The sequence below is a fragment of the Chrysochloris asiatica genome, unplaced genomic scaffold (assembly GCF_000296735.1).
Source record: "Chrysochloris asiatica unplaced genomic scaffold, ChrAsi1.0 scaffold00052, whole genome shotgun sequence".
Lineage (NCBI taxonomy): Eukaryota > Metazoa > Chordata > Mammalia > Afrosoricida > Chrysochloridae > Chrysochloris > Chrysochloris asiatica.
This window is the reverse complement of record NW_006408570.1, coordinates 13,654,430-13,680,334: the sequence shown is the minus strand read 5'-3', so window position 1 is coordinate 13,680,334 and position 25,905 is coordinate 13,654,430. Positions and strand designations below refer to the sequence as shown.

The 25,905-nt window shown below is 36.7% G+C and overlaps 1 protein-coding gene across 1 annotated transcript in view; it reads left to right on the top strand.

Annotated features, from left to right (window-relative positions):
- AFTPH (aftiphilin) overlaps positions 1-25,905 on the top strand; it is a 55,710-nt gene that overhangs the window by 14,468 nt on the left and 15,337 nt on the right. The window contains exons 2-7 of the mRNA XM_006862961.1: positions 1,238-1,386; positions 4,739-4,865; positions 5,257-5,313; positions 8,316-8,438; positions 14,692-14,752; positions 20,635-20,755. Coding sequence (XP_006863023.1) covers positions 1,238-1,386; positions 4,739-4,865; positions 5,257-5,313; positions 8,316-8,438; positions 14,692-14,752; positions 20,635-20,755 — 638 coding nt within the window. The remainder of the gene's footprint in view (positions 1-1,237; positions 1,387-4,738; positions 4,866-5,256; positions 5,314-8,315; positions 8,439-14,691; positions 14,753-20,634; positions 20,756-25,905) is intronic.

Below are 25,905 nucleotides of genomic sequence, written 5' to 3'. Positions count from 1 at the left end.
CCTTTTGTTTTTCATTTCCCTGGTTGCTGACTACAACTATACTACTGAAAATCAGCTGTCAACTTGTTTGTGTTACTTGGCAGAACATACTACCATGATGTGACATTTTCTTGTCTATTGAGTATCATCCCAATAGTACACTTTACTCTTCCAGAGGCGCTAACTTTTCCTAAGAGTGTGTGTTCCTATTTGATGTTTAAGTGGTAAATTGTGCTAAGGTGAAAAATATCTGACATGTGCCTGAGACAGAATTAGGGAAGTAGGAATAAATTTTACTATTGATTGCACAGGTGCGTTAAATCTGGTGGTACCCCCCAAAATGTAAATTAATTTAAATCCAAATTTTATTCATTAAAAATATTCCAAATTGCCAAGAAATTTATCTGTCTGACCTTGGTGAAAATACTCTGAGTATTCAGGCTTTGCTTAGAGGGAAGGTAGTTTTCTATTTTAAAAATAATAATTTTGTATATTGTTGTTGTTAAGTGCCTTCAAGTTGGTTTTGACTCAGGGTTTCTGAGAACAGCTGGTGGGTTTGAACTGCTAACCTTGTGGTTTGCAGTCCAAGATATTTGTACCACAGAAGAGTAGGAAGTGGAATTTCTATAAGATCATTCACATCACCAAAACAATAAATAAGTTGCTGAGTTTCTTATGTAAAAATTTGAGACATTCTTTCCTACTTTGGTTTGTACTATTGGCAACAGAGTTTTTTAAAGACTTCCAAAATTTAGCTGCCTGTGACCCAGTAAAAGTTCTTAAGCATCAAATGTTATTGTTTCTAAATCCAAAGTCTATAAGTGGTGGTGATAGCCTAGTGTGATGGAAAGGAAGGTGAATGCTGACTGTTACATTGGGTTGTTTTTTATGGGGAAGATTATTCTAACTTTTAATATTGCTTTTTCACTATATGAAGAGGCTTCAAAAACCCCATCATACAGGTGGATAATATTCCCTATTTATGTAAGATAATGTTTGTAAAGTGCCAGATATAGTGCTGGGCACGTGGTTGCATGTATTTTCTACTTACTATATAATTACCATGATTGTTTAAAGTAATTGAACATATAGAACAATAGTTCTAAGAGCAATTGTATCCCTCGCAGTGTTTCTTCTACCTGTGTGATGATTTTCCTCCCGCTTTTACAGTATTGCGGAGGGTGTGTGTTACTGATAAATCAGTGATATTAAAATTAAAGAAATGAAAGTAAAATTTTTGGGGGATGTTTTAATGCAGACAGCTTTACTAAACCGCCTGGAACGGATTTTCGAAGCATGTTTTCCTTCCATGTTTGTCCCTGATGCTGGGGAGGAAGTTACTTCTCTGAAGCACTTACTGGAATCATGCTCCTTGCAGATGAAAAGAGAGGCCTTAGCTGAAAGTGGGTAAGTAGTAAAACTTAAAACTTCTCCCCTTTGAGCTGTTTCTTTTGATATTTCTAAATCAATATTCTACTCAATTTGTTTTATTATATAGTAAGAAATGTACTAGCTATACACACAGATTCCAAAAAGTGTGTGTGATGTGAATTTAGATTACACCTATTCTTTTTCTCCTTTCATCTTCCCAGTATACTTACATCATCACAGGTTTTTCTTAAATTGTTATTTGATGTTTTCGTTATTATTGTGTGAAGTGCCATGGAGTTGGTTCCAACTCATAATGCTCTGTATAGGGTTTCCCAGGGTCAGCTTGGTGGCTTTGAACCATTGACCTGTGGCCAGCAGTCCAGTGTTTATCCTACGTGTAGATATTATACATTGCTAAACCACTATTTTCTTTATAATGCAACTTTTTCTCTAGACATAATAAATGCGTTCTTTTTCTTTTTTAAGCCTTTCTATATCCGCCAACAGTCTGTTAATACAGTTTTACTTGTGATTTCAAGCCTATTAGATTATTGGAGGCTTGCTAGAGTGGTGTGTTGCATGTTGGATTGCTAACTGCATGGTCAGCAGTTTGAATCCATGAAAGAAAGGTGTTTTCTGTTTCCGTAAAGATTTACAGCCTCCGGAAGTTTCTACATAGGGTCACTGTGAGTCCGAATCGACTGTATGACAGTGGCTCTTTTAGGCTATATGTGCCATTATTTTTCTGTTCCAATCTGGAATCATTTCTTTCTAGGCTTCTCAGACATGTATTGTACCTCCCCTATTCAGATCCCATTTCACTGGAGCACATTCTCTCCGAACTCTGTGTGGATAAGGGCACATAGGGAGTATTTTTTATTTTATTCTACCCTCTCATGAAATTTAGAGTTTGTTGCTAGTGTTAAAGAGATTTCACAGTGTCTTGCAGTGAAGTGTCTTGCTAATGGCCTGCGTGGAAGCTCTGTTCTTTAATATTGAGTAGTTTTCATTTTCTGAACTATAATTTATAATATTTATTAATGAAAACAACTTTATAAACATACATATATATATACATACATATACATATATATATGTATGTGTGTGTGTGTGTATATATATATATATACACACACACTTAACTAGTATCTAACTCAAAATTTTAAAAATATTAACCTTATTAGAATAGCCAGGACAGCAAGTATACCTCACTGAATTTGATGGACAGTTTTCTTATACAAGTACTCAAGCAATTATTTTCTTTCTATTATCTGTTTCCTCTTCCTAGAATTCTTGTTAGTTAGTTGGATGGTAGAGATTTAATTTCAAAGCTATTCTTTTTCCTGGCCTGTTCGCTTGCATCTCATCCTTCTCTGCCTCCAGAGGCGTTTTCTCCCACTGCGGGTTTCTCCTTTCTCCATTCTACTAAGTCAATTACCACTCCTTCATCTCCAGTATTTGTGGGTTAATTTCATTGAAGCTATAAATTGTGTTGTTAGTTCTAATGTGTGTTTATATGCGCTTTGGGGGGTCATTTGTGAGAAGAGAGGGGACAGAAAAGTTTCTGGTTTGACATAATGAAACTGCTTGGGTGTAATTTTTTTGAAATGTACTATCTGTGCAGAAAGATTCCAAAAAGTTTATACTCCAGGACCTAGTAATCTCTCTCCAAGAGACTCATCCTCATGGAGTAAGACAGTTGTTGTTGTTCAGCTATACAACAACACATATTAGTAGCAGGATCAAGATCAGGAAGCATGTAAGCAATGTTTACCTTCTTTAGTACAAGACCACTCTCACCTCCTTGTGGCTATGCAGGGTTACTTGCAACCCCATGAAAGATAGACCTCCTCTTTTGGCCTTCACCCTTTGGCCTCGCTCAGACCTGGCCTCTGCCCTGGTCAGGCAAGTGTTACAAAGCTTAAGTGCCAGCTGAATGCCACAGATAAATGCCCAGAGACATTCACTTTGCCAGGAATCCTCCTGCCCAAAGACACTCAGCTTTCTCAATCCTGCCTTGCTTCTTGAACCAAGAAGCCCTCAGCACCATTTCACACTGCTCTCCTGCTTCTGTTACTCTAGTTTCTGCCAACACTTCTCAGTGTCTTGTACTCTCTTTGGTGTTAAGCTCTTCTCTGTTAAGCTCTGTCTGTTAGGGCCAAGAAGTTCTCAATGCAGGGACCCTGAGTCCAAAGGATGTGCTCCTTCCAGCCCATTTTTCTTGATGGTGCCAAAGCCCCTTATGAGTTAGAATCAACTTTACAGTATTGGATTTGTTTTTGGTTTTAGTGAGGTCCCCTCTTTTAGTCTCTGGTATGACTCATTTTAAGCCTAGTGGGATGGCAAAATGGAGCGATTTCCGAGGAGTAGCTGGTGAGTTTGAACCTCCAACCTTAGAGTTCAAACCAACCTTACAGTCTGGCGCATTAACCCACAGCACCACATCAGTCCCATCTAATAATCATTGTGTGGGAATCATAAAATCTGTGGTGGGGTGCTATAAAGGGCCATATTTAGTAACTCGTTGCACCACATTTACTAACAATAAGATTCAAACAGTGACAGTAGTTTATATAAAACTGTAGGACTGTGACTGAATGAGGGTGCATTAGTCAAAGAAAATTACAAAGCCATTAAAAACAATATGGATACAGACTAGGAAATACATAAAGATGCTATTTTTATATGTGCTATCATTGCACCGGAGTCCTGGTGTGGCACAGTGGGTTAATGCGCCAGACTGCAGAGCTGTTTGAACTGCAAGGTCAGTGGTTCAAGCTCACCAGCTGCTCCTCGGAAACCCTATACAGGGTCGTTATGGGTCAGTACCAACTTGATGGCACTTAACAACAACAACAATCATTGCAGCAGAGTCCTGGTGTGGTGCTGCGGGTTAATGCTCTGGACTGCAAAGTCTGTTTGAACCACAAGGTTGGTAGTTCAAGCTCACCAGCCGCTCCTTGGAAACCCTATACAGGGTCACTATGGATCAGAACCAACTCAGCGGCACTTAACAACGACAACAATCATTGCAGCTTGGTATTTGTAAACCAAGACTTAAGGAGAAAACACATATACAATAAATACATTAGGATGGTGGGGTACCGCCTGATTTTTTTGGCCTCCTTTAGATACTTCCTTTATTTTTACAATAAAAAAATAAATAATATACAGATTAAATTTCTGCTTGATTTGTTTCTGCTTGATTCCAAATTTGTTTAACTTTAGTAACTTTTCTAATGACTATAAATGTTGGTAATAGTTGTTTGCTCATTTTAGACATAAAATTATTGGGATCTATGTGTTATAATCACAGTGAAAGTAGAATTCATGTTGGAAGCTGTGAAGTAACCCATTGCTGTTGGTGGCTTCATTGTGGGTTTTGCAGGGAACTGATGGATGTGTGGACAGAGCTTCAGGATATTCATGACGCTCATGGCTTGAGATATCAGTGGGGCGGTTCCCATAGCAACAAGAAGCTGTTGTGCTCCTTGGGAATAGACACTCGGAACATTGTAAGTTTGTCATTGCCTTTAAAAGTCCATTAATCAACCAACCTATGGATTTTTATCAGTTCTGTTACAACCTGATTCTACATGTGATAAGCTAGCTCCTCAGAAAAATACACATGTTTGCTTAAATGTTCCTATACTTTGAATATATCATTTTTCAATATAAATCTGAATTTTTCTCTGTAATTGATAGTTCTTATTTTTAGAAAAAAGTTTTCCTGTTTTTCCCTTACCCGTAAGATCAAACTTATAACCCCATGTGGGTAGGTGAACAGGTCTTTCAGTTATTTATTCACAATGTATGTAATAAGGAATTGGAAACGTATTTTGGGAAATATTCAGTGATAGATCATTCTGTAAATATGTGTTCTTTTTCTCTAATACATGCATGTAGCTTTTCACGGGCAACAAGAAGCAGCCTGTCATAGTGCCCATGTACGCAGCAGGATTGGTAAGTACAAACATGGCGCTGTGTGTAGTCTTCATTAATGCTCTAGTTCTGTAAAATTGTTTTACATAGTAATAGCCCTTTTAATTTCAGAAACCCCTTTTATCAAGATTTTCTATATTCCAATGATCATGGATAGTTGTGTTTTAGATTGACTTCTTTTCTTTTCTTCTGAATTTGCTTTTAAAAGGAAGCAGCTAAACTTTTTCAAGGCATAAAGATATAATTTGTCTTACTCCAGTTGTGATTAGCTTTAAATAAGGTAATATCAAGGTTATGAATGTATATATATAAAAGCTTGAAAACTGTGTAAGTATGTTACGTGAAAATAAGCCAGGACCACTAAGTCCTTGGTTTTTCCATTACTGTTTTAAATTTAAATATGTTGACTTTTGTTTTTTTCAGATATGCCAGGTAGTCCAGGATAACTGAGGAATTTTCATTCTGTATCTTACCAAGACTTCAGCCACATTTTAAAGTTTGATGTGCTTGTGTTTACTGGTGTGTCTTTGAGTTATTGGTGAATAAAACAGTCCTATCAAACTAAAAATATTTCTAATTATTCACCAATAACTCAAAAATAAAGGGGAAACACAATGTTTAAGGGGAAAATTATTTGTTTGGAGTTTATAAACCCATTGTATGCATGTGAAAGTGGATTTGCTGTGGAACTTGTTTATTCTGCAAACTTTTTCCATGAGTTGTGTTGTTAAGTGTCTTTGAGTCAGTTCCAACTCATAGCAACCCTGTATAGGGTTTCTAGGGAGCAGCTGGTGGGTTTCAGCTGCTGACCTTGTGGTTAGCATTCTAGTGCTTATCTGCAGCACCACACCAGAGCTCCGTTCCATGAATGTTGTTGTTATGTGCTATGGAGTCGGTTCCGACTCATAGCGACCCTGTACAGGGTTTCTGAGGGTGTAAATCTTTACGGGAGTAGAAAGCCTCATCTTTCTCCCGCGGAGCAGCTGGTAGTTTTGAACCACTGACCTTAAGGTTCACAGCCCTATTCGTAACCACTACGATAAGCACTATTTATTAGTACCGAATGAGAACATTTTGCATTATTTTTGCAGTTTTCTTTGCTTGAGCTTTTTTGTCAGTTTCTGCTGCTTTGTAAATGGTTATGTTGTACTTTAAAAAACACCTTGGTGATTCCTTCATTTTTTTCTGTTGTAAGTAAATATAATCCAGAACATTTCTTTAACTTTTTGGCAGTTTGTATTTTTCTTTTTCTTACAAAGTAGCATTCTAGAGGTTGTTAGCATTGTTATTGTCACATTGTGAGTAGTAATTAAGGATTGAATTTGTGGAGCTTTCATTCAGTGTGTTGGGAGAAATGACCTGCTTCATGTTTATGTGTAATGTCAGTACATTATTCAGTTCTTTAAAGTTTGTGAGGAATTGGAAGCTAAGGGTTATGCCTTATATTCTACCTTCATTGCAGTCTTTATTAGTAATAATAATTCTGCCACTTTTTGTAAGCTATAATCAGAAAGCTTATTTGGTGAATGTAAATTCATCTACTCTTTGTTATATTGTTCATTTAGAAACTTAATCTTTTTAACACCTAATGTTAAATTTTAATTATACCTAGTTTTTTTCCAAAGTTGCTCTACATAGTAGATGTTCATGTTCAATATTTTCATTTTATCTAGAATAATATCTGAAACAATCATTTTCAGTCACTGGTTCTGGAACTTTAATGTACATTAGAATCACTTAGTTGCAATTTGTTGAAGCACAAATCACTGAACACCCTCCCAGAATTTTTTTTTCAGTAGTTCAAGAGTGGGGCCCAAGAGTTTGTGGATCTAGCAAGTCCTCATGTGAAGCTGAAACTGCTGACTGGGAACTACATTTTGAAAACCACTAGTTTAAGTGGTAGTTCACATTAGAAAAGTAGGCTGAGACTAGTAATTATTTTGCCAAATATATTGTCATCTTGCATAAGGACCTCTTAGGAGCCTATATGAAGTATATGGTATTGAATTAGACCACGGAACTTAATTGCATTTGTTTGTCTTAACATGTATCATTGTTAGAATTGAACCTATAAAGTGCATTCATCAACTTAGACATACTTTGTTGGGGGAGATTCTCCTGAATACTTGATTTTTTAAAATGTACAGATCCTCATAGTAGTGATTTAGCAACTTTGAGTTTTCTCCTCATTAAGGCAGAATTTTGTCTAGGATATAACCTTTAAATGAGTCAAGGGCTTATTAGATACTATTTTTAATATATAAAAGCTTGACTTATTTTCAAGCTGTGTTAGCCATTTACTATTTGATATAGAGTGTTAACACAAATGCCGGGTGTTTTTGTTTTAATTTCTTTGTTTCTGCACCCAAATATCTTCCTTTTTACTCAGAAAGTGTATTAGGTTTGTAACATAACCCACGAGAACTTGAGAAGTGTTGACCTCTGAAAGAGCTGTGTCTCTTATTTACCAGTGCAAGGTACTGACTGCCAAAGCTTGCACACATGAAAATTGGGATCAAACCCTAAATTCACACCCAGGGAGTAGAGGTCATCACATAGATGGTATGTTTGAGAGTCAGCTCTTAGGTCCTCAAGCACCATCCTGGTGTAATGTGCACTCATTGAGCCCTTTCCTCTCATTTCCATGTCTGAACTGTCATAAAAAGTGCTGCATTCTTAGGACCTGAATATGATCTATTAACAACCCTCCCTCCAAAACAAGTCCCAAATTATGCTTATGTTTTCATATAACGGCACTTTAAAACAAATCTGATTTAATATGAAGTCTTATTTCAAAATAAATGAACTGTGGTGCCAAAGGTTTAATTGTAAAACATTTCCCATTAGAGTGCTAAAAAAGATTCTCTGTAAACAAAATTAAGAAGAGTTTCCTTTAGTTTAGTACTTTACAAATTACCTGTACTTGCTTTCTGCTTGATTAACTTTTTCATAGAGTTTATGATTGGGTTCCTCCCTCTCTTTTTCCTTCCTTCTGATGTTAATGATAAATATACCTTTTTCAGGGTATGTTAGAGCCCACCAAGGAACCATTGAAACCACTATCTGCTGCAGAAAAAATTGCTTCTATCGGTCAGACAACCACCATGTCCCCAGAGATGAACACATGTACATCTGATCAATTCCAGGTAAAAAGATCCAGATATATGTGTAGATATGTTTGAGTATGTACGCATGCACACATACTGTTCTTTCCCTTATTGTATGAGTTTTTAATTCGATGATGGATATGATTATGATTTTTTATAAATATCCCTTGAAATATAATGAGGAAACTATCTTTAGTTTCAAAAATAAGGAACGCACAATTTGAGAACAAGGTGGTTATGGTAAGTCTGTCCAGGCCTTAGCCTCTTGACCTATACAGTGCAGAGATTGAAGCAGGTTGTCTCACAGGACTCCCTGTAGCTTGAGCATTTTGTGATCATTATTTCTGACACACAAATCTGTTAAGTGCTAGATTTTCCCAAAACTAGGAGCACTGCATTTACCCCACATTTTCAAGTGTGCTATTGTGTATTTTTCCCTGAAGGCTGAGACATTTTGTAAAGTAATAATATTTAGGCGTGTTCATTGCCTCAAAACACTGTTGCCCGAGAGTATGAGTAAAACTGTTAAATTGAAAAAGATAGGGTCTTAACTTTACATTGTATGGATTAGGAAGCATAAAAGTTATTTTACCTTTAATATCCTCTACTTCTGTGACACATTTAAGCACAAATTTATAAATTTAATGTTAAAATTTTCTCACTCACCTTTTATCTGGGGGAAATGGGCCAATTTTATTTGCTTGCCACATCAAATTAGAAACAGACTCAGTGTTGGTTACAAGTTGTTCTTTAGTAGTTTTGAGTGAGCATTTTCTGTATGATAAGCACTGAACTGCTAACCAGAGGTTGGCAGTTCAAACCCACTAACAACTTCTCAGAAACCATATACAGGGTCGCTATGAATCAGAACTGGCTCAATGATACTTAACAACATTATTACCGTATCTAAAATATGTTCTTGTCATTTCTTAACCTTAAATATTATCTTCAACTATTTCCAACACAAATATACTTGTCTGGATAGCCATTCCCAAAATATGTGTTCCACTGAATGCTCTTCCCTAGAGAAACTCAACATCATACCTTCACCACCACCCCTGGAGAGCCTCAGCAGGCCTACTAGGGACTCTGAAGAATCTGGCATTACGTAACCTTACTTCAGTGTAATCCATTTTTTCTTAAATTTAATTGATCACAGAATCCTTTTTGTGACGTTAGGGGGCAAGAGATAGACCTGTGGAGCTAGTTTTGAAGAACTTACTGAAGAAATAAAATAGCGCATAGCTCATATTCTTTCAGTTGTGTTACCAAAAATCCATCTAATGTTACTGCTGTGTGCAGTAATCTCACTTTGAAATCAGCCTGCCACTGGCACTAAATTAGTGTGCCCAGTGAACTGCCCTAGATGGTCAGCAGGAAAGGGGGCTTGGGCAAAAGGTCTCAGTAGATAGAATCCGTCCTTGGTTATCTTCTTTCTGTTACCCTGATATTGCCCCTGGCTATCAGCTGCTCTTCCAGGCCTGCTGTATGAATGCAGGCTTCAAAATTCCATCTCCCACAGCACATTCTCACTTCTACCTCACTCGACAGACATTCTTATTCCTAGCACTAAGTGTTGGGAAAATAACTTGAGTAACCATTTAGTGTACTTACTGAAAATGGAGCTGTTCTTATTCGAGGCCACTTGTTGCCAGTTTTGCTCTCCTTCCTTCCTCCTCCACCTACTTCGAGGTGTTCATAATCGTGGACACGAGTACCTGTTTGATCAGAATGGCTCTCAGTAGTCATTTTCACCCTTAGTTCTGATCATTGGTCTTATTATGACATTTTTCACTGTAGTCACATATCTTTTTGGCAGCATTTAAGTATATCTAAATTTTTTTTGGCAAGAAGATGGAATTTGTTCTCTTGCTACTTCTAAAAAAGCTACTTTTAATCAAATGTAAATATTACATTAACAGGTGTGTTTTCTACTTTTCAGTAGTAGTTTGTGAACCTCAGCTTTAGTTTCTAGGCTTTATTTGGGAACCAATGAAAATAATATTTACCAATGAAATTGTTCAACTTATTTCTAATTGACTTGAGCCTCTATAGGTTTTCATTCTGCTTAGTGAAGATTTCAGAATGCGTAGTAGAACTTTTACTTTTTAGCCATGGTGCAATAATGTTATATCTTCCTGCTAGTCATATTTCTCAGGTGACATGTCATAGTGCTAGAAACGTAGCAAACTGTGGTTTGGGAAGACCTAACAAGATCAGATTGGATTTTTAAGATGACACATAGCAGACCTTCCTTTTATATTTTTTGTTTTGGCATCATTGAGCAATGACTTTCAAACTCATTATGACTGCCTTCTGTCTCTATATACTGCTATCCCAACTTTTGGTACCCATTAAGGTTTTTTTCTCCCCCAGATTGACCTGGATTCATTAATTTTGTAACCACTGCATCATTTGTGTAGGAACTCACTAACGTATTATAACTGTCAGTGGTGTTTTTCTGGAAGGACAACTTAAAGGTAAAAATAGTAGTGATGTCTTTTGAGGTTTTTTCCACTGACTTTCACAGCCACACCCTTTAAGGTGCCATTACTTATAACCCTCTTTGTAAGGATCAGTACTTTAGCCACACTTTATTCGATGTTGAGTAGAGCAACTCACTAGGTAGTACTAGAAAACTTCTTTGCTTAGCCTACTTGATGTGATTCTTTCAATTTTGAATTATAGTTTTAGAGGTAGAAGAAGCAAAAACCAAAAACCAATCACCATTCTCCTATTTTCATAGTAAGAAAAGATGTTTGGAAAGGATAGTATAGCTAAGATTAGAACCAAAGTGTCCTGTCTTCAGTCTCCATAGTTAAGCTCTTTTTGCCATGACCTCGTTTCCTTTGTCTCTACAGTAATTCTTCATATCACATTGCTACAGGTTAAAATGCCCCATTCCAGTGCTTTCTCTTCCAGCTGCGTTACTCACTTAGTTAACCTATGATTATTTATTTAGGTATCCTGTTTTACATTTTCCTCACTTCTACCAACTACTTGCTTGTTTTGTTTTTGTTGTTGTTGTGGCTAAGTGCCATCGAGTTGGTTTTGACTCATAGCGACTCTGTATTGGGTTTCTGAGGAGTAGCCGGTAAACTACTGACCTTGTATTTCACAATCCAGTGCTGATCCTATAATGCCACACCAGGACTCCTTAGCCCTTCATTATTAAAACATAGACTCTGTCTTCAAAGGCAGTCTGATGGTTCTGTAGGATAAGCACTGTACTGTAAACCACAAAGTTGGTGGTTTAAGCCCACCAGCCGCTCCAAAGGAGAAAGTTAAGGCTTTCTTCTTCTGCAAAGATTTACAGCCTCGGAAACCTATACAGGGTCACTTAGTCGGAACCAACTCGACAGTACTTAAACAGCCACTATGTCTTCAAAATACCATACACCTGGATGAAAAGCTAAAATTCCATCAAATAACTGAAACATCCAGATACTGACCATCATTTAGAAAAAACTTGTTCATGAAAGGGCTTTGCCCCATTTGTGCAGACACTTTTATTATTACATAAATATAGGCTTTGTCTATCCACCCAGTGTTGAATATGACCATATGGTGTCAACAACTAAAAAACATAAATTTTTATTTTTGCTTGTTTGTATTTATTTTTTCAGATAAACTAAAGATCTTTTCTAAATACTGTTTATCAGTCTTGCAGGTAGATTATACACTAGGCATTCACTAGCATGCTTGCTTTTTTCAAAAATAGCTATAGCTTCACAGGAAGTTACAAGGATAATGCAGAGAGGTACTCTGTACCCTCAACCCAATATCCTCTATGGTTACTTTTTACATAACTATAATATCAAAACGGAGAATTTGACATTGATTGGTACAGTGTTTGTGTATAGTTCTGTGTCATTTTATCACATGTAGATTTGTGTAACCACTGCCACAATCAAGGTGCAGAATTAGTGTGTCACCATAAAGATCTCCCTTTTTGTCACATCCTCCCAGCTACCCCACCTCTCTAATCCTTGGCAACCATGAGCATTAGTTAGCATTTTACTTGGTTTATACCTCTCCACTCCACATGTAGGCCTGACCTGATTTCCTTATATCTATTTCTGCCCTGTCTCTATAGAGGGCAGTGTCTTTAACTACCCAGGAAAAAGTGAATGTGAAGTATTAATACTGCCTACTATACAATAGGAGTCCTCATGTGGCGCTGTGTGTTAATGTGCCAGACTGCAAAGTCGTTTGAACTGTCAGGTTGGCGGTTCAGGCTCACCAGCCGCTCCTTGGAAACCCTATACAGGGTCGCTATGGGTGGGAACCTACTCGACGGCACTTAACAACAACTATACAATAAGTAGCTCTGGTAGCGTAGTGGTTACGATTAGGGCTGCAAACCTTAAGGTCAGTAGTTCGAAACTACCAGCCACTACACGGGAGAAAGATGAGGCTTTCTGCTCCCGTAAAGATTTACAGCCTCGGAAACCCTGTACAGGGTCGCTGTGGGCCAGAACTGACTCGACAGCACTTAACAACAATGATAACAATAATGGTTCAAACTCACAGGCTACTCCTTGGAAACCTTATACAAGGTCACTATGGGTCGGAATCGACTCAACGGCATTTAACAACAACTATACAATAGTGGCACAAATGGTTTGTACTCAGCTATTAACCTAAAGGTTGTTGGTTCAAACCCACCAATGGCACAGCAGAAGAAAGACCTGGCAATCTGCTGCTTTAAGATTACAGCCAAGAAAACCTCATGGGCCAGTTGTACTTTGTAAAGCATGTGTCGGAATTGACTCCATGGCAACAGGTTTTGTGGGTTTTTGACCACACAGTAAAGCATGATGGTAAGTAATTAAAAAAGAAAGAGAACATATTGGTCTCTGCTTAGACTTGAAAATATAGACCTTTTTCTGTTTAAAACCTTTCTAATCGCTACATATCTATATATGTGTGTGTGTTTATGTATATATATGAAGTCCTGGTGTGGCGCTGCAGGATAATGTGCTGGACCAGAATGTCGTTTGAACCACAAGGTTCAAGGTTCAAACTCACCAGCCACTCCTCAGAAACCCTATACAGGACAGGGTCACTATGAATTGGAATCAACTCAGCAGCACTTAACAAGGAGCTCTGGTAATATAGTGGTTATGAGTCAGGCTGCCAACCTCAAGGTTAGAAGTTTGAAACTACCAGCCATTCCACAGAAGAAAGATGACGCTTTCTGTTTTCGTAAAGATTTACAGCCTCGGAAACCCTATACAGGGTCGCTATGAGTTGAAACCACCTCCATGGCACATAACCACCATCACCATATAGTGAATCTAAGAAAACACAGGTTATTTCAATAAGTATTGTCAAGACCCTCCTCTCCAAACAAAGAAAAATCCTAAAATACATTCTTTTCAAGAGTATTCTTAAAACAAATCAATGATTATTTAGGAAAGAAAATGTTTCATTTGCTCATTTTATCTTTATGTATTTTGGCAGTTATGAAATTTAAAAGCCTAGAATATTCAAGTCCATTCTGAATAGTCTTTTTTAACGCATATTGTAAAAATTAGATTTCTGAAAGTGGGTTATAGCCAATCTCTAAATTACAGAAGATAGTTAAAATAAAGATTTGAAATCATCTTTTTTTAAGAAATATAGTTCTCATTTGTGGCCCAAATTTTCTGCAAAAGTTGGGAAGTTGTATAGAACAAAAGACGTTGAACCTTGAACCTTTTCATTTCACGTACATGAGATCAAGTTAATTAATGGAACTATGCAAGATCATACAGCTACTTACTTAGTGGTTACCTTGTCTTGAATAACCAAAATCTCCTCACTTTAAGTATGGTACCTTTATTGCAATACATTATTTGTGAAGAAATTTTAAATGGCTATAGTAATTTAAATACAGTAGCATTTTCAGATATGCCTCATATGAAACATGATTCACATGTACTTTATTAAATTACTTGTTAGTGAAAAAAATAGTGGCATTTTAAATATTTTAACAATTTTATTGTAATTAAATCATGATTTCAGAGAATGAAATCTTGACAAAGAATCAGTTCACAAATTTCTATTTGAAAATATAAAGATACATTTTTTAGATACAACTATTTTAATGTTTATCAGTTTTGTTATTTCCATTAATGATAATATCTGCAGGTGACTTGCTGAAAATGTGCATCATTCCCAATTTCGTCTTTAGGTGTTTTGTTGCCTAATGATCTTGCTATAAAGATTTAAAAATAATAACTTTTAAATTCTTCATGTTGCTACAACTGGTACTGATTAATTTTGATTCTTTGATTTTCAACTCTAGGAGTGTCTACCACCCGTCCAGTTTGACTGGAGCAGCAGCGGCCTTACTAACCCTTTAGATGGTACGTCTCTCCGTAGAGTCTCTAGCGCCAGAGCTAGAGTTAAGAAAGCTACAAAGTTCAGACAGACTTCTCTCTGCTGATTTCCCTTTTTATTTGAACATAACTTTTTATTCTTTGGAAATTCAGGCTTTCTTTCTGAATAGTAATTGCTTAAGAAACCAGCTCTTACTATTGTTAACAATATTGATGTGTTAGGTTTTATTAACTAAATAGAATTTTAGTTTAAGTTGAAAAACAAGCTGCTGCTGCCTTTTTTTCTTTTCTTTTTTTTTTTAATATATAGGTAGTGTAGTTACAGTATTTTGATTAGGACCAATTTACTTGGAACTTTTTTTTCTGGAGTTTTAATTTATGGAATTTTCTTGGATGTAAAATCTTGTGATCAGAGGCTGCTTCAAAGCACAATTCTTGACAAAAACAATGTGCAAATACATCCATATTTATTGACTCAAAGTGGTTTTCAGATATAGTAATGTTTTATAGAGCACCTAAAAATAAATGGATAGTGAATTATTTTTTAAGATCCTTTTCTGAAACTCATCTCCAAATGCTATGAATAAGTTCCAGAAATAATTAAATTTACTATGACTTTTTTTTTTTTTTTTCCCAATCCTGGAAAAGGAATAATTCATCCCAGTAATATGGGGTCTTTAAAGTAAGTAACACCCAATGCTAGTTTCCCCTTGTGTTGACTACACAAGTTTTAAGTGGACCCTGAGATACAATTACTCCTACTCCTTGTTAGTTCATAAGTTGTTCGACCATTGTCCAAAACACTTGTCACTCTATGAACTCTGCCTTATACACTGGGGTCCTAGCATCTCCGGAAAGCATCCAATTGAATAACATAGTGCTGAAGGAAAGCCTGGATGCGCCTTTTGCTGTTGTCTGGTGTCTTATTCAGTCAAATCATCATGCTTTCTATTAACAAACAACTTCTTTAAAAATGTATACTATTTTCTGATTACTGTTTCAGAGTTAAAGGGGAACAGTACAACTTGAGGTTACACACCAGGGTAGGGTAGTTATGGTATTCCTTATTGTGTTATTTCATTTTAAACTAAGTTCATGTGTTGGTGCGTGTCCTGAAACTGACAATTTTGTCACTTTTTAAATTTCATTAATTAGAAACCAACATTACTAACATGAAAGATTGATTTGGGCATGTACAATGACTCAGTGTTGGAATGAGATTAAAGTATTGTTTCCCTTTAACGGGTACGCTTTCCCCTTTGGTCTTTCTGGTATGGCTTCCAGTTTTGATTGAAAGAACTGAACTCCTTCTAACTAAAACCTTACTCAGTGTTAAATTATTTACATTGTACATGAGAAAATGTACACTGAACTAAATTGTTACATTAGAAATGTCCTTAGTAATAAAAAACTAGTACTGTACACATTGTTTTAATGTTGATTTTTAAAATATGTAATGATTACTAATTTTAACCTGCATGTTCAAGTGTGTGTCTTACCCCTTTTTACACATAACCCCTCCTCCCTTGGCTTACCTTCTGTGTGGCTGCCTACCAACACGGTCACTGAATTTCAAGCTAGTGGAGGTTCCACTCTTCTGAACCTTGATTTCTTTGGGCCCGTGGATGACAGTAGCTCTAGCAGCAACACCACAATCCCAGGTCAGCAGAGTGTTAAAACCACAATTCTAGTTTATTTACTAAAAGCATGACCACATCACTTGACTTTCCTATAAACAAGGAAACAACTAGATTGTATTCTCTATAATGTCTTTCTAATGCTTTTCTTTCGTCTACTTATTGTTGTTTGCTAGTGTCTGATGACAACAAATGACTATGTGAAATGTATTGTAAGGAAAGCTTTATCAGAGTGTAACATTCAGAGCCGGAAGCAGTTTCTAGGAATAAATAAGCCCTGATATCCTTAGACCGTTAAAAGCAGGGACTTTTTTTCCCTGTAAGTGAAAATTGTGATATTTTATATGCTTATTTTTTAAAGCGTATTCTATAGATCTCTTTGAAAAAACACAAGTTAAGAGATAAGAATAGTTTAATACACACAAATGACTTTATATTGTAGTGCCTGTGATACCAATTCTGACATTCACTTAATTGTTTATTAGTGCTGCTAAATGTTTAACTAGGTTCCAAAATGTTGGAGTGTAACACTTACTTTTCATAGTTCACATAGAACTCTATTACTGTTTTTATGTAGCTCTTAAACAGAAAGTATACTGTTAGTTTGCCATGGAGGAAGCAATTGGTACAAAAGTTAACAGTAGAAAATGATTGCTATTAGATACTAACTAGAAGTAAAACTTACTGGAGTGTCTGTTAAGTTACTGTTCCACCCTGCGAAAGTTCAGTTCATTGACCAAAGGACTAATGTACTTTGTCATTTTCTAACTGAATAAAATATTAAAATTATAATGGCATTTTTATGTTTACCTTTTATTTAATAGGATTTTAACGAGTCCCTGTCATCCCAACTTGTGATCTAGTTATCATGCCCGTTGATCAGCATGATACCTGAGAATTTGCTGGGTTTTGTTCTGTCCCACTAGATGATCCTGCCACCCACTTCCAACAGTGTAGGAACCATACTGGGAAATGGGGGAGACCTAGAGAGTCAGCTGAGGGTGAGCCTGGAACCCAGGGTGCCCTTTTCCAAGATCTGGAATGGAAACCTTATCCTGCTTCAGGGAAGTCCCAAGGCTACTTGGGAGAATGACTGGATTCCTCAAATCCCAGCCTCTGGTTATCATGTTCATTGTTTTCAGGATTTTGTAAGCATATCAAAATCGTATCTATGTCTCGTTTTTGATCTCAAAATGATATTTCACTATTTACTTAAATTACTTCTAAATACATTTGATCTGTGGTATGACCTAGGTGAGCTAATTAATTGTCTGACATTTTTCAATACTTAATGGAGGAAAAAAACACCCTAACAACTATGTATCACTTTTCTTATTACTGTATTTCCAAGAATGAATTACCAAGCTCCCATTTAAAATTTACTTCCAACTTTGTTTTGCCATGAACTGTATTGTAAGTTAGATCATTTTTTCTCTTTTTGGATGGCTAAAAACCTGGTTTAAATTTAATTTTTGGCTACATGTCAAACTCATTTAAAACCTTCCATAGCAGCACAAATAACCTGACTATAAAACCCGATACAGAAATGACCTGACAACCAGGCTCAGTGTATGCAGCTTCGAGAAGCACAAGTGGTTTCAGAAACTGAGAGAGCTTCACTAGTGGAAGTGAAATTCGCATGGTCAAATGCAGTCCTCATTACTTCAGAATCTTTTGAATATTTTCTTTCAGTCTTTTTGTTAGTACGCTCTAGCTGCTGTATAAATTTAATTATTATAAATTTGCTTTGGCTTTTTATTGAGTTTTGTTAAAATTTGCCATCAAGCTACAGGTACCAGCACCTTCCTTAGTATTCCATTTCACCATTTGCTTGCACTGTTTCTGACTTGTTTCTGGGAAAGTCATTTTGTCTTAGCTTGCGATTATTTAATTATTTTGTGTGTGAGACTTAGGAGGTTGGCATAGAATTTGGTTGGCTAGCTTTAGTTACATAACTAAATTGCCTCATTAAGGTCCTGGTTTTTTAAAAAAACAAAACTTTTCAATTAAAAAAAAATTACTCTCTAATAATTAGTGTACAGTAAGTAGTTAACTTTTTTTTGACAAAGAAAGCCACAGTCAGGTTTTGGTGGTGGTGGCTGTTTGGGACTGGGAGAGGAGGTGGTTGTCACCATGTTGTTTTTCCAATCTCCCACTTTACTATTGGGAAGCCTTTGTGGCTAGTATTTTACAAGCCCAATTGTTTTTACTTGCACTTTCCTATAGCCAATCAGAAGGCTTATTCCACATTATGCATTAGACATTAACTTCAAGTTAATTGGAATCTAACCTTTCAAAGTGAAGGAGGGTGGTTTTTGGGGGTTCACTCAGTCCCTTTACAGGCATCCACAATTTTTTGACATTTTAATTGCAACCTATATATACAATATTATGGAACTGAAAAGACGTTTTTTAAATGTATTTTGAAACTGTACCTTAATGAAATACTCAGAACTTGGGAAAGTCAACACGCATTTTCTATAGCCTTCCTCCCTTGCTGGAGATGGTAACTGTGGAAGCCGCTTTCTGCTCGTTTGATTTCTGTAAACATCTGAGATCTGTGTTTATGTCTGCTAATCATCTGCAGAGCTGGTTAATAGAATACAGTTCCTGATTTTTGTTTTTCCGTAACCTTAAAGCATTCTACAAGAAGGAAAGTTGTTTAAATGTAATGTATGTATTTGTATATAATTTCATCTGCTGATCTTGTAGAGCTATTTTAGAAAAAATAAGTAAAAACTGATAGAGCTATAAGAGATTGTTCCTTACAGTCCACTCTACTCATCTGTTACGGTTTGAAACTATTCAGTTAATCTTTTGGTACCAAGGAAAGTTTAGGGTTTACAACTTTTTTTTAAAAAATCTATCTTTATTATTCAAAGTTTAGCTTGAGTTTAAATATTTAATTATACTTTTCAGTAGTTTTGTTGACATCATTGTTGTTAAATATGAATATATATTATATAGGAAAATTGAAAAATTATCTTTTATATCAGAAGCGTAGCGGTTCCACACAATAAACACTGAACTGCAAACCAAAATGTCTGTGGTTCGAGCTCACCCGCTGCTCTGCAGGAAAAAGATGAGGTTTTTGTGCTTCAGAAAAGATTTAAAGCTGAATAAACCCTACATAAGGTTGCTATGAGTCAGAACTGACTCAGTGGCGCTTAACAAGTCAGCAACATGTATGTAGTTAGTGGTTCAAACCCACCAGCCATTCCTCAAGAGAAAAATGAGGCTGTCTTCTCCCATAAAGACTCACAGCTTCAGAAGCCCAAAGGAGTAGCTCTGCTCTGTCTTACAGAGTCGCTGCAGCTTAGAATCAACTGAACATGGGTTTTGTGATATAAGGAAAGTCAGGTGGAAGAAGGTTTTTTTTTTTAGGTTCTAATAGTTTTTGTAGTAAATCTCACTCTCTAAATCAGCTTCATTTTGAATTTCTGTAATAAGATATTTGAATTTATAACTACCAGATGCAGAGGTGAAGTTATAGAAATATAATTAACCCTTGAGACAAGGATTTTCATTTTGTTTTTATTAATTTTTTTCTGGAAATACTTTACCTGAAGAACAGTGTGGAATGTAGTTTATCTATAGTAATAATTTTACGTTTTGAGTAATATTTCATATCTTCAGATGGCCAGAATACATTTAAACTAACCAAATAATTTCCCATGTTTGAGACTAACGCATTAGTTTCCAGATCTTTAGATATTAAGGAAAAGAGTAGAGAGAAAAATGTTTGTGGGTAGAGACACAAAGGAAGTCCAAAATTTAAGGTTAGTCAATTTAAAAATTGTTTCATATTATATAGCAAATAATAAGTATTTTATTTTAAATTGTTATTTTCTATGCCACAAAAGGAAATAGTCCAAAATTTGGAGAGTTTTCTGTGGCAGATAGAAATTTTAGGAGTATTTTGATGGTATCTGCTCTATAAATATAAGATTATACATCTTTTAAATATTTTCCTAATTTGAGAAAGAACAGTGATAAAGTTGCACAACACAAAGAATGGAGAAATTACTAAATTGGCAAGTATTTTGTTGTGAATATTAGTAGTACATTTTTGTAAAAGTATTTGCCTGCTTTATAAATACTCTTAAAAGTGGAGCTTTTAATTTAAAAAGGAATGCACCATTGCAGTGTTCTAAAGTTGTGTTTGTGAAAGACTCAGATGTTTACAGAATGTTGCCTTTTGCATCTTGGATTATGGCTAATTGAGTAACCCATTACAGCTTGCCATCACTGACTATCATTTTATACTATAAGGTGTGGATCCAGAGTTGTATGAGTTAACTACTTCTAAGCTGGAAATCACCTCAAGCCTCAAAGTGACTGACACTTTTGCAAGACTCATGTCCACAGTAGAGAAGACAAGCACATCTACCAGGTAACAGCTAGTGTTAATTACACCCTAATTTTGAATTCTGACTTAACAGGACAGCCCAAATGCACATAAATTGGCAATATTTCAGTATATTGTTGTTGTTAAGTGCCATCAAGCTGCTTCCAACTCATAGATAGCTACGTTATGTACAACAAAACACTGCCCAGCCCTGCGCCATCCTCACAATTATTGTTAATCTTGAGCCCATTGCTGCTGTAGCTCTTCTTGTTGTTCACTGACCCTCCTCCACTTTAACAAGCATGATGTCCTTCTCCAGGGACTGGTGATAATGTGTCTGATGTATGAGAGACCAAGTCTCACTTTCCTAGCTTCTAAGACGCATTCTGGCTGTACTTCTTCCAACACAGATTTGTATATTATATTAAAATTCACTTTATATTTGTAGAAACCAATGGGTGCCTAATTGTAGAAAATAGTGTCAAATTATATTTAATTATGAACTTTATTAGCACAGAGCTGTTTCATAAGAGACTAGAAAGAGCTGACAGATGTGGTTTTTGGTTTTCTCCGCTTTCTAGAATAGAATTCTAATTAAGTATCAAAATCATAAAGCTATTAGAGAGAACCTTTCCTTGTCTCCCCTTTATAATTACTGAGCTGATCGTCTTTGGAACCCAGTGTCATACTACCACAATTACCGAGGCAAATCTTCCCCCCTTGGTCTAAAGCAGTATAAGGAATGGTGGTGGCTGTGTGCCGTGGAGTCGGTTCTGACTCAGAGCGACCCTGTACTGGGATTCCGAGGCTGTAAACCTTTACGGGAGCAGAAAGCCTCATCTTTCTCCTGCGGAACAACTGGTAGTTTCCAACTGCTGACTTTGAAGTTCGCAGCCCAATTCATAACCACTACGCTACCAGAGCTTGTTAAGTATAAGGAATGTTGTTGTTGTTTCGTGCCATGGAGTCGGTTCCGACTCATAGCAACCCTACACAGGGTTTCCAAGGCTATAAATCTTTACGGGAGCAGACCGCCTCATCTTTCTCCCACGGAACCGCTGGTAGTTTCGAACTGCTAACCTTGTGGCTCGCAGCCCGATTTGTAACCACTACACTACCAGAGCTCCTTAAGTATAAGGAATAGCCACAGTGTTTTCAAGTGAGATTGCTTTACAAAGTTTTTTGGAAGCCCCCTTTAGGAAAGCAGGTACTGTCTCCCGGTGCCAGAACCAGGTACAAACAGTCACTTAGACCTTCAGTTTTCACTGGAATGAATAATCCATTGCTTTGACATGTTAGCCATGAAAATAACCAGTTGATTCCTATGCAACTCCATGTATGTCAGAATAGAACTGATTCAGAAGTAGATCACCATACCATTTCAGTTAGCAACTGAGGGAGTTAACTATTTGCATCATGCAGAAACTTCATAAGAATCAGAGTTCCGAATTGAAAAGTAATTACTGCAAGGGTAAGAACTGGTTGATTAGTATACCAGCTCTGTTGTCTCAAATCCCTATTTCATCAGCTTTTTAAAGTAGAAAACACTGACCTATCAGTTGTTCACTTTGGGAGGAGTACTTTTTAAGCTCTTTCTCTTGAATAAATACCTGCCGCTTATATGTTAAAATTAAATTTATGTTTTAAGCCAAATTCTTCATCCTTTTTTCCCTTAAGAATAATTCTTCTTTGTCTTAAAACCTTGGCTTGAATTATCATATTGCCTTTTAAACTATATGTTTAAGCATTCGCTAGCCAGATAATTATCATTAATAATAAAAATTACAAAGGGAGTCCTGGTGTGGCACTGCTGGTTAATGTGCTGGACTGCAAGGATGGTGGTTCAAGCTCACCAGCAGCTTCTCCACGGAAGCCCTAAACAGGGTCACAATGAGTCGAAACCGACTCAATGGCACTTAGCAACAACAACAGTAGTTACAAAAAGCCATTCTTTTTCTTCTTAAGAGTACAGATACCTTTAACTTTTCCACGGAATGGGTTTGCAGCATGCACCTTCTTGTTTGCTCGTCGATTCTTTGTTCTCATCACACCTGTATTTGCTTCCTGACACTGCTAATGTCTCCCCTCTAGTAAGCACACCTACTTGGGAATTAAATCACTGTGGGCTTTTTCATACTTGCTTTCTGATTATCTATTTTCTCTTTATAAATAATACATTTAAACACATGAGTAATTTTTCCACATACATTAACCAAAAACTAGATCTTTCAAATTTTGAGATTAGAATGAATACACATTTGACTTAAAAAATTTTTAAGGGAGCAAAGTAAACAAACATACCAAAAAAGATGAAACTAGGGGGGTTGGTAGGACCCACTGATACTTTTCATATATGAGCTTTACCCCTCTACTTTAAAACAGTCCTTTAGTCCCCACCCCCACCGTCTTCTTAACGCAGAGTTTTGAAAGTGCCAACCATGAGAATTCATTCTCTGTGCCATTAGGAGGAGCTCTAAACCACACTGTTAACTGGCTGACTCTCCTAACTTTCTCTTTGGTCTGAACACATGCTAGCTATGCACTGAGGAGCTTTACAAGCCTTGTTCTTCAAAGAGTTTTTTGTTTTCCCTTGTTCTGTACTACTTGAGGTCAACTAAAACAGTGTATCCTGGGACCAGAGTTTTTGCTTATATCTGTATCTAAGACCTGTCAAGCTTTGTTTTTATGTTGTTTTGTTTTTTCCCCCCAAAAGAATGTTGTTAAGTGCCATTCCAACTCATAGTGACCCTGTGTAGGGTTTCTGAGGAGCTGCTCTGGTGGGTTTGAACCCCCGACCTTTCAGTTAGCAGTCCAGAGCTTAAATTCAAGTTGTTAATGTTGTATTTTTTTGTTTTGTAGAATTAATGTTATTTGAAAATGATATGAAAGGCAAATATTCACAAGTCACCCATTAGCAGATAGTACTATAAAAGTGTCTCTCCAAATGATTTTCAGTTGCACCGGAAAGAGAAAGGTGGTCTGAATATCTGGTTTCAGAAGCATTTTCAGTATCTCTATCCTTAGGTTTTGTTTCGTTTTTACTTTTATAATATAAAATATGGGAGCACAGTGGCTGTGTAGGATAAACACTAGACTGCAAACCCACCAGCACTCTGAGGGAGAAACACGAAGCTTTCTGCTCCTGCAAAGATGTACAGCTTCAGAAACCCTATAAAGGGTCACTATGATTCAGAACCGCCTCAACAGCACTTAACAGCAATATAAAATACAGGCAGTAAAAGCCCAGCAAAATTATTTTTGTTGTTGGAAATGCATTAAAAAGTCAAGTTGTTTGGGTTTTTTGTTTGTTTGTTTTTTAAAAAAAGCATTGTAAGAGAATGTAGGGTGAGAGAAAAAGACATTAATTTGCAGTGGTCTAAATTCAGTAGAATATGGGAGAGAAAATACCTGTACTCTTCACTTTGCATATGCAGAGTGTAAAAGCGAGTTCTCACTTTGAATTTTCTAATGAAATTCAAGTTATTGGCTTTAAAAATAGTTCTATATTCTAGTTTACTTTTTCTAATACAGAGAAAAGTTACTTTCTAGTCTTAATTAGCAGGTAGCCAGAGACCACTAAGTGAGAATTTGTGGGAAAGATGTAGTCTATCTGTGGACACTCTGTATCAAGAACACTTGGAATGCTTTTTAAAAGTGCTGTATCCTGGGCCTCAGACCCAGTCAATCAGAGGGCAGCAGAACAGGGTGATTTTTAACACACTGCCCTGATGACTCTGGGATCTGCTCCCTGTGAGAGACACTGAGCATCCTGAGGCTGCCCACTCCTGGTGGCTGGGAGTCAGGTGGCGCCAAGAGTCTGCACCCTGGTTTGATAGTGTCTCCTACAACTAGAAATATTAGGCCAAAAATGTTTAGTGTGGGTTCTAAAACATGGCTGCTTTTGAAAAGTTGATTTAATTGCCTCGTTTATTAACCCTTTGTGGCCACTGAGCATATATACTTGAATGGTGAGGAAATCCTGCGTTAAGCTAAAATTGTAAGTTTTCCTCGATAGAGGCAACCAAGATTTCTGACAGACACAGAACACCCCAAGGGGCTGGGGGGCTGGGGTAGGGAAGGAGTAAGGTAACTCTTTTTCATTTTTGAAGACCAGCACTGAATCCTACAGCAGTCCAGTGAATGAAGAAGCCATATACAACAGCATAAGAAATCTTAAAGTCATAATACTAAATGAAAGAAGCCAGACACAAAAGACTTTTATAAGTCATATGACTCTATAAAAAACATCGTAATCTAAAGTATCATTCATAGATGTATGCCTAGATGGTAAACTATTTGAGGGCTGGGGAGAGGGCTGTGATTAGTGAAGGACCAATCAAGGGCTTTGGGAATCTGATCTTATTCATCCTGACAACGTTTGTTGTTGTTGCTGTTGAACCAAATCCAGCCCATAGCCACCCCATGTGATGGAGTAGAACTGCGCCCTAAAGTTTCCAAGGTTGTAATCTTCATGGGAGCAGATTGTGAGGTCTTTTTCACTCAGAGCCATTGTTGTTGTTGTTAGGTGCTGTTGAGTTGTTACTTACTCATAGTAATCCTGTGCGCAACAGAATGAAACACTACTGATCCTCTGCCATCCTCATAATCATTCCTACACTTGAGCCCATTGCTGCTGTCACTGTGCCAATCCACCTCATTGGAGGTCTTCCTCTTTTTCATTGACCCTCCACTTTACCACCAAGCATGATATTCTCCAGAATCTGGTCATACTGACTTTTAAGCCTCATTATGGCTGTACTTCTTCCAGATTTATTTATTCTTTTGGTGGTCTGTGATACTTTTAATATTCTCTTCCAACACCATGACTCAAAATGCTCAGTCACTGGTGGGTTCAAACCACCAACTGAAAAGTTTGCAGCTAAGCATTTAACCATTGCAATACAAGGACTCCTTTTAAACCGGCAGTGATTAATTAATAAATAACTTGTTAAAGCTCTTTTTCTTTGTAAGAAAAGATAATACAAATTTGTAATGATAGTGTTTGCTTCAATGGGGCATAAACTTGGTTCTGACGCCTCCTTTTTGACTGACAAACTTCTGAGCCCCTTGATCCAATTTACTACCCTAGATGCTAAAGCAAATGGAAGAAATGAGGAGGTCCAAGAGCTGAACAGAAAATTTCAAAGATCAGCTCGAGACGATAAAGCCAAATATTATAATAAAATGTGCAAAGA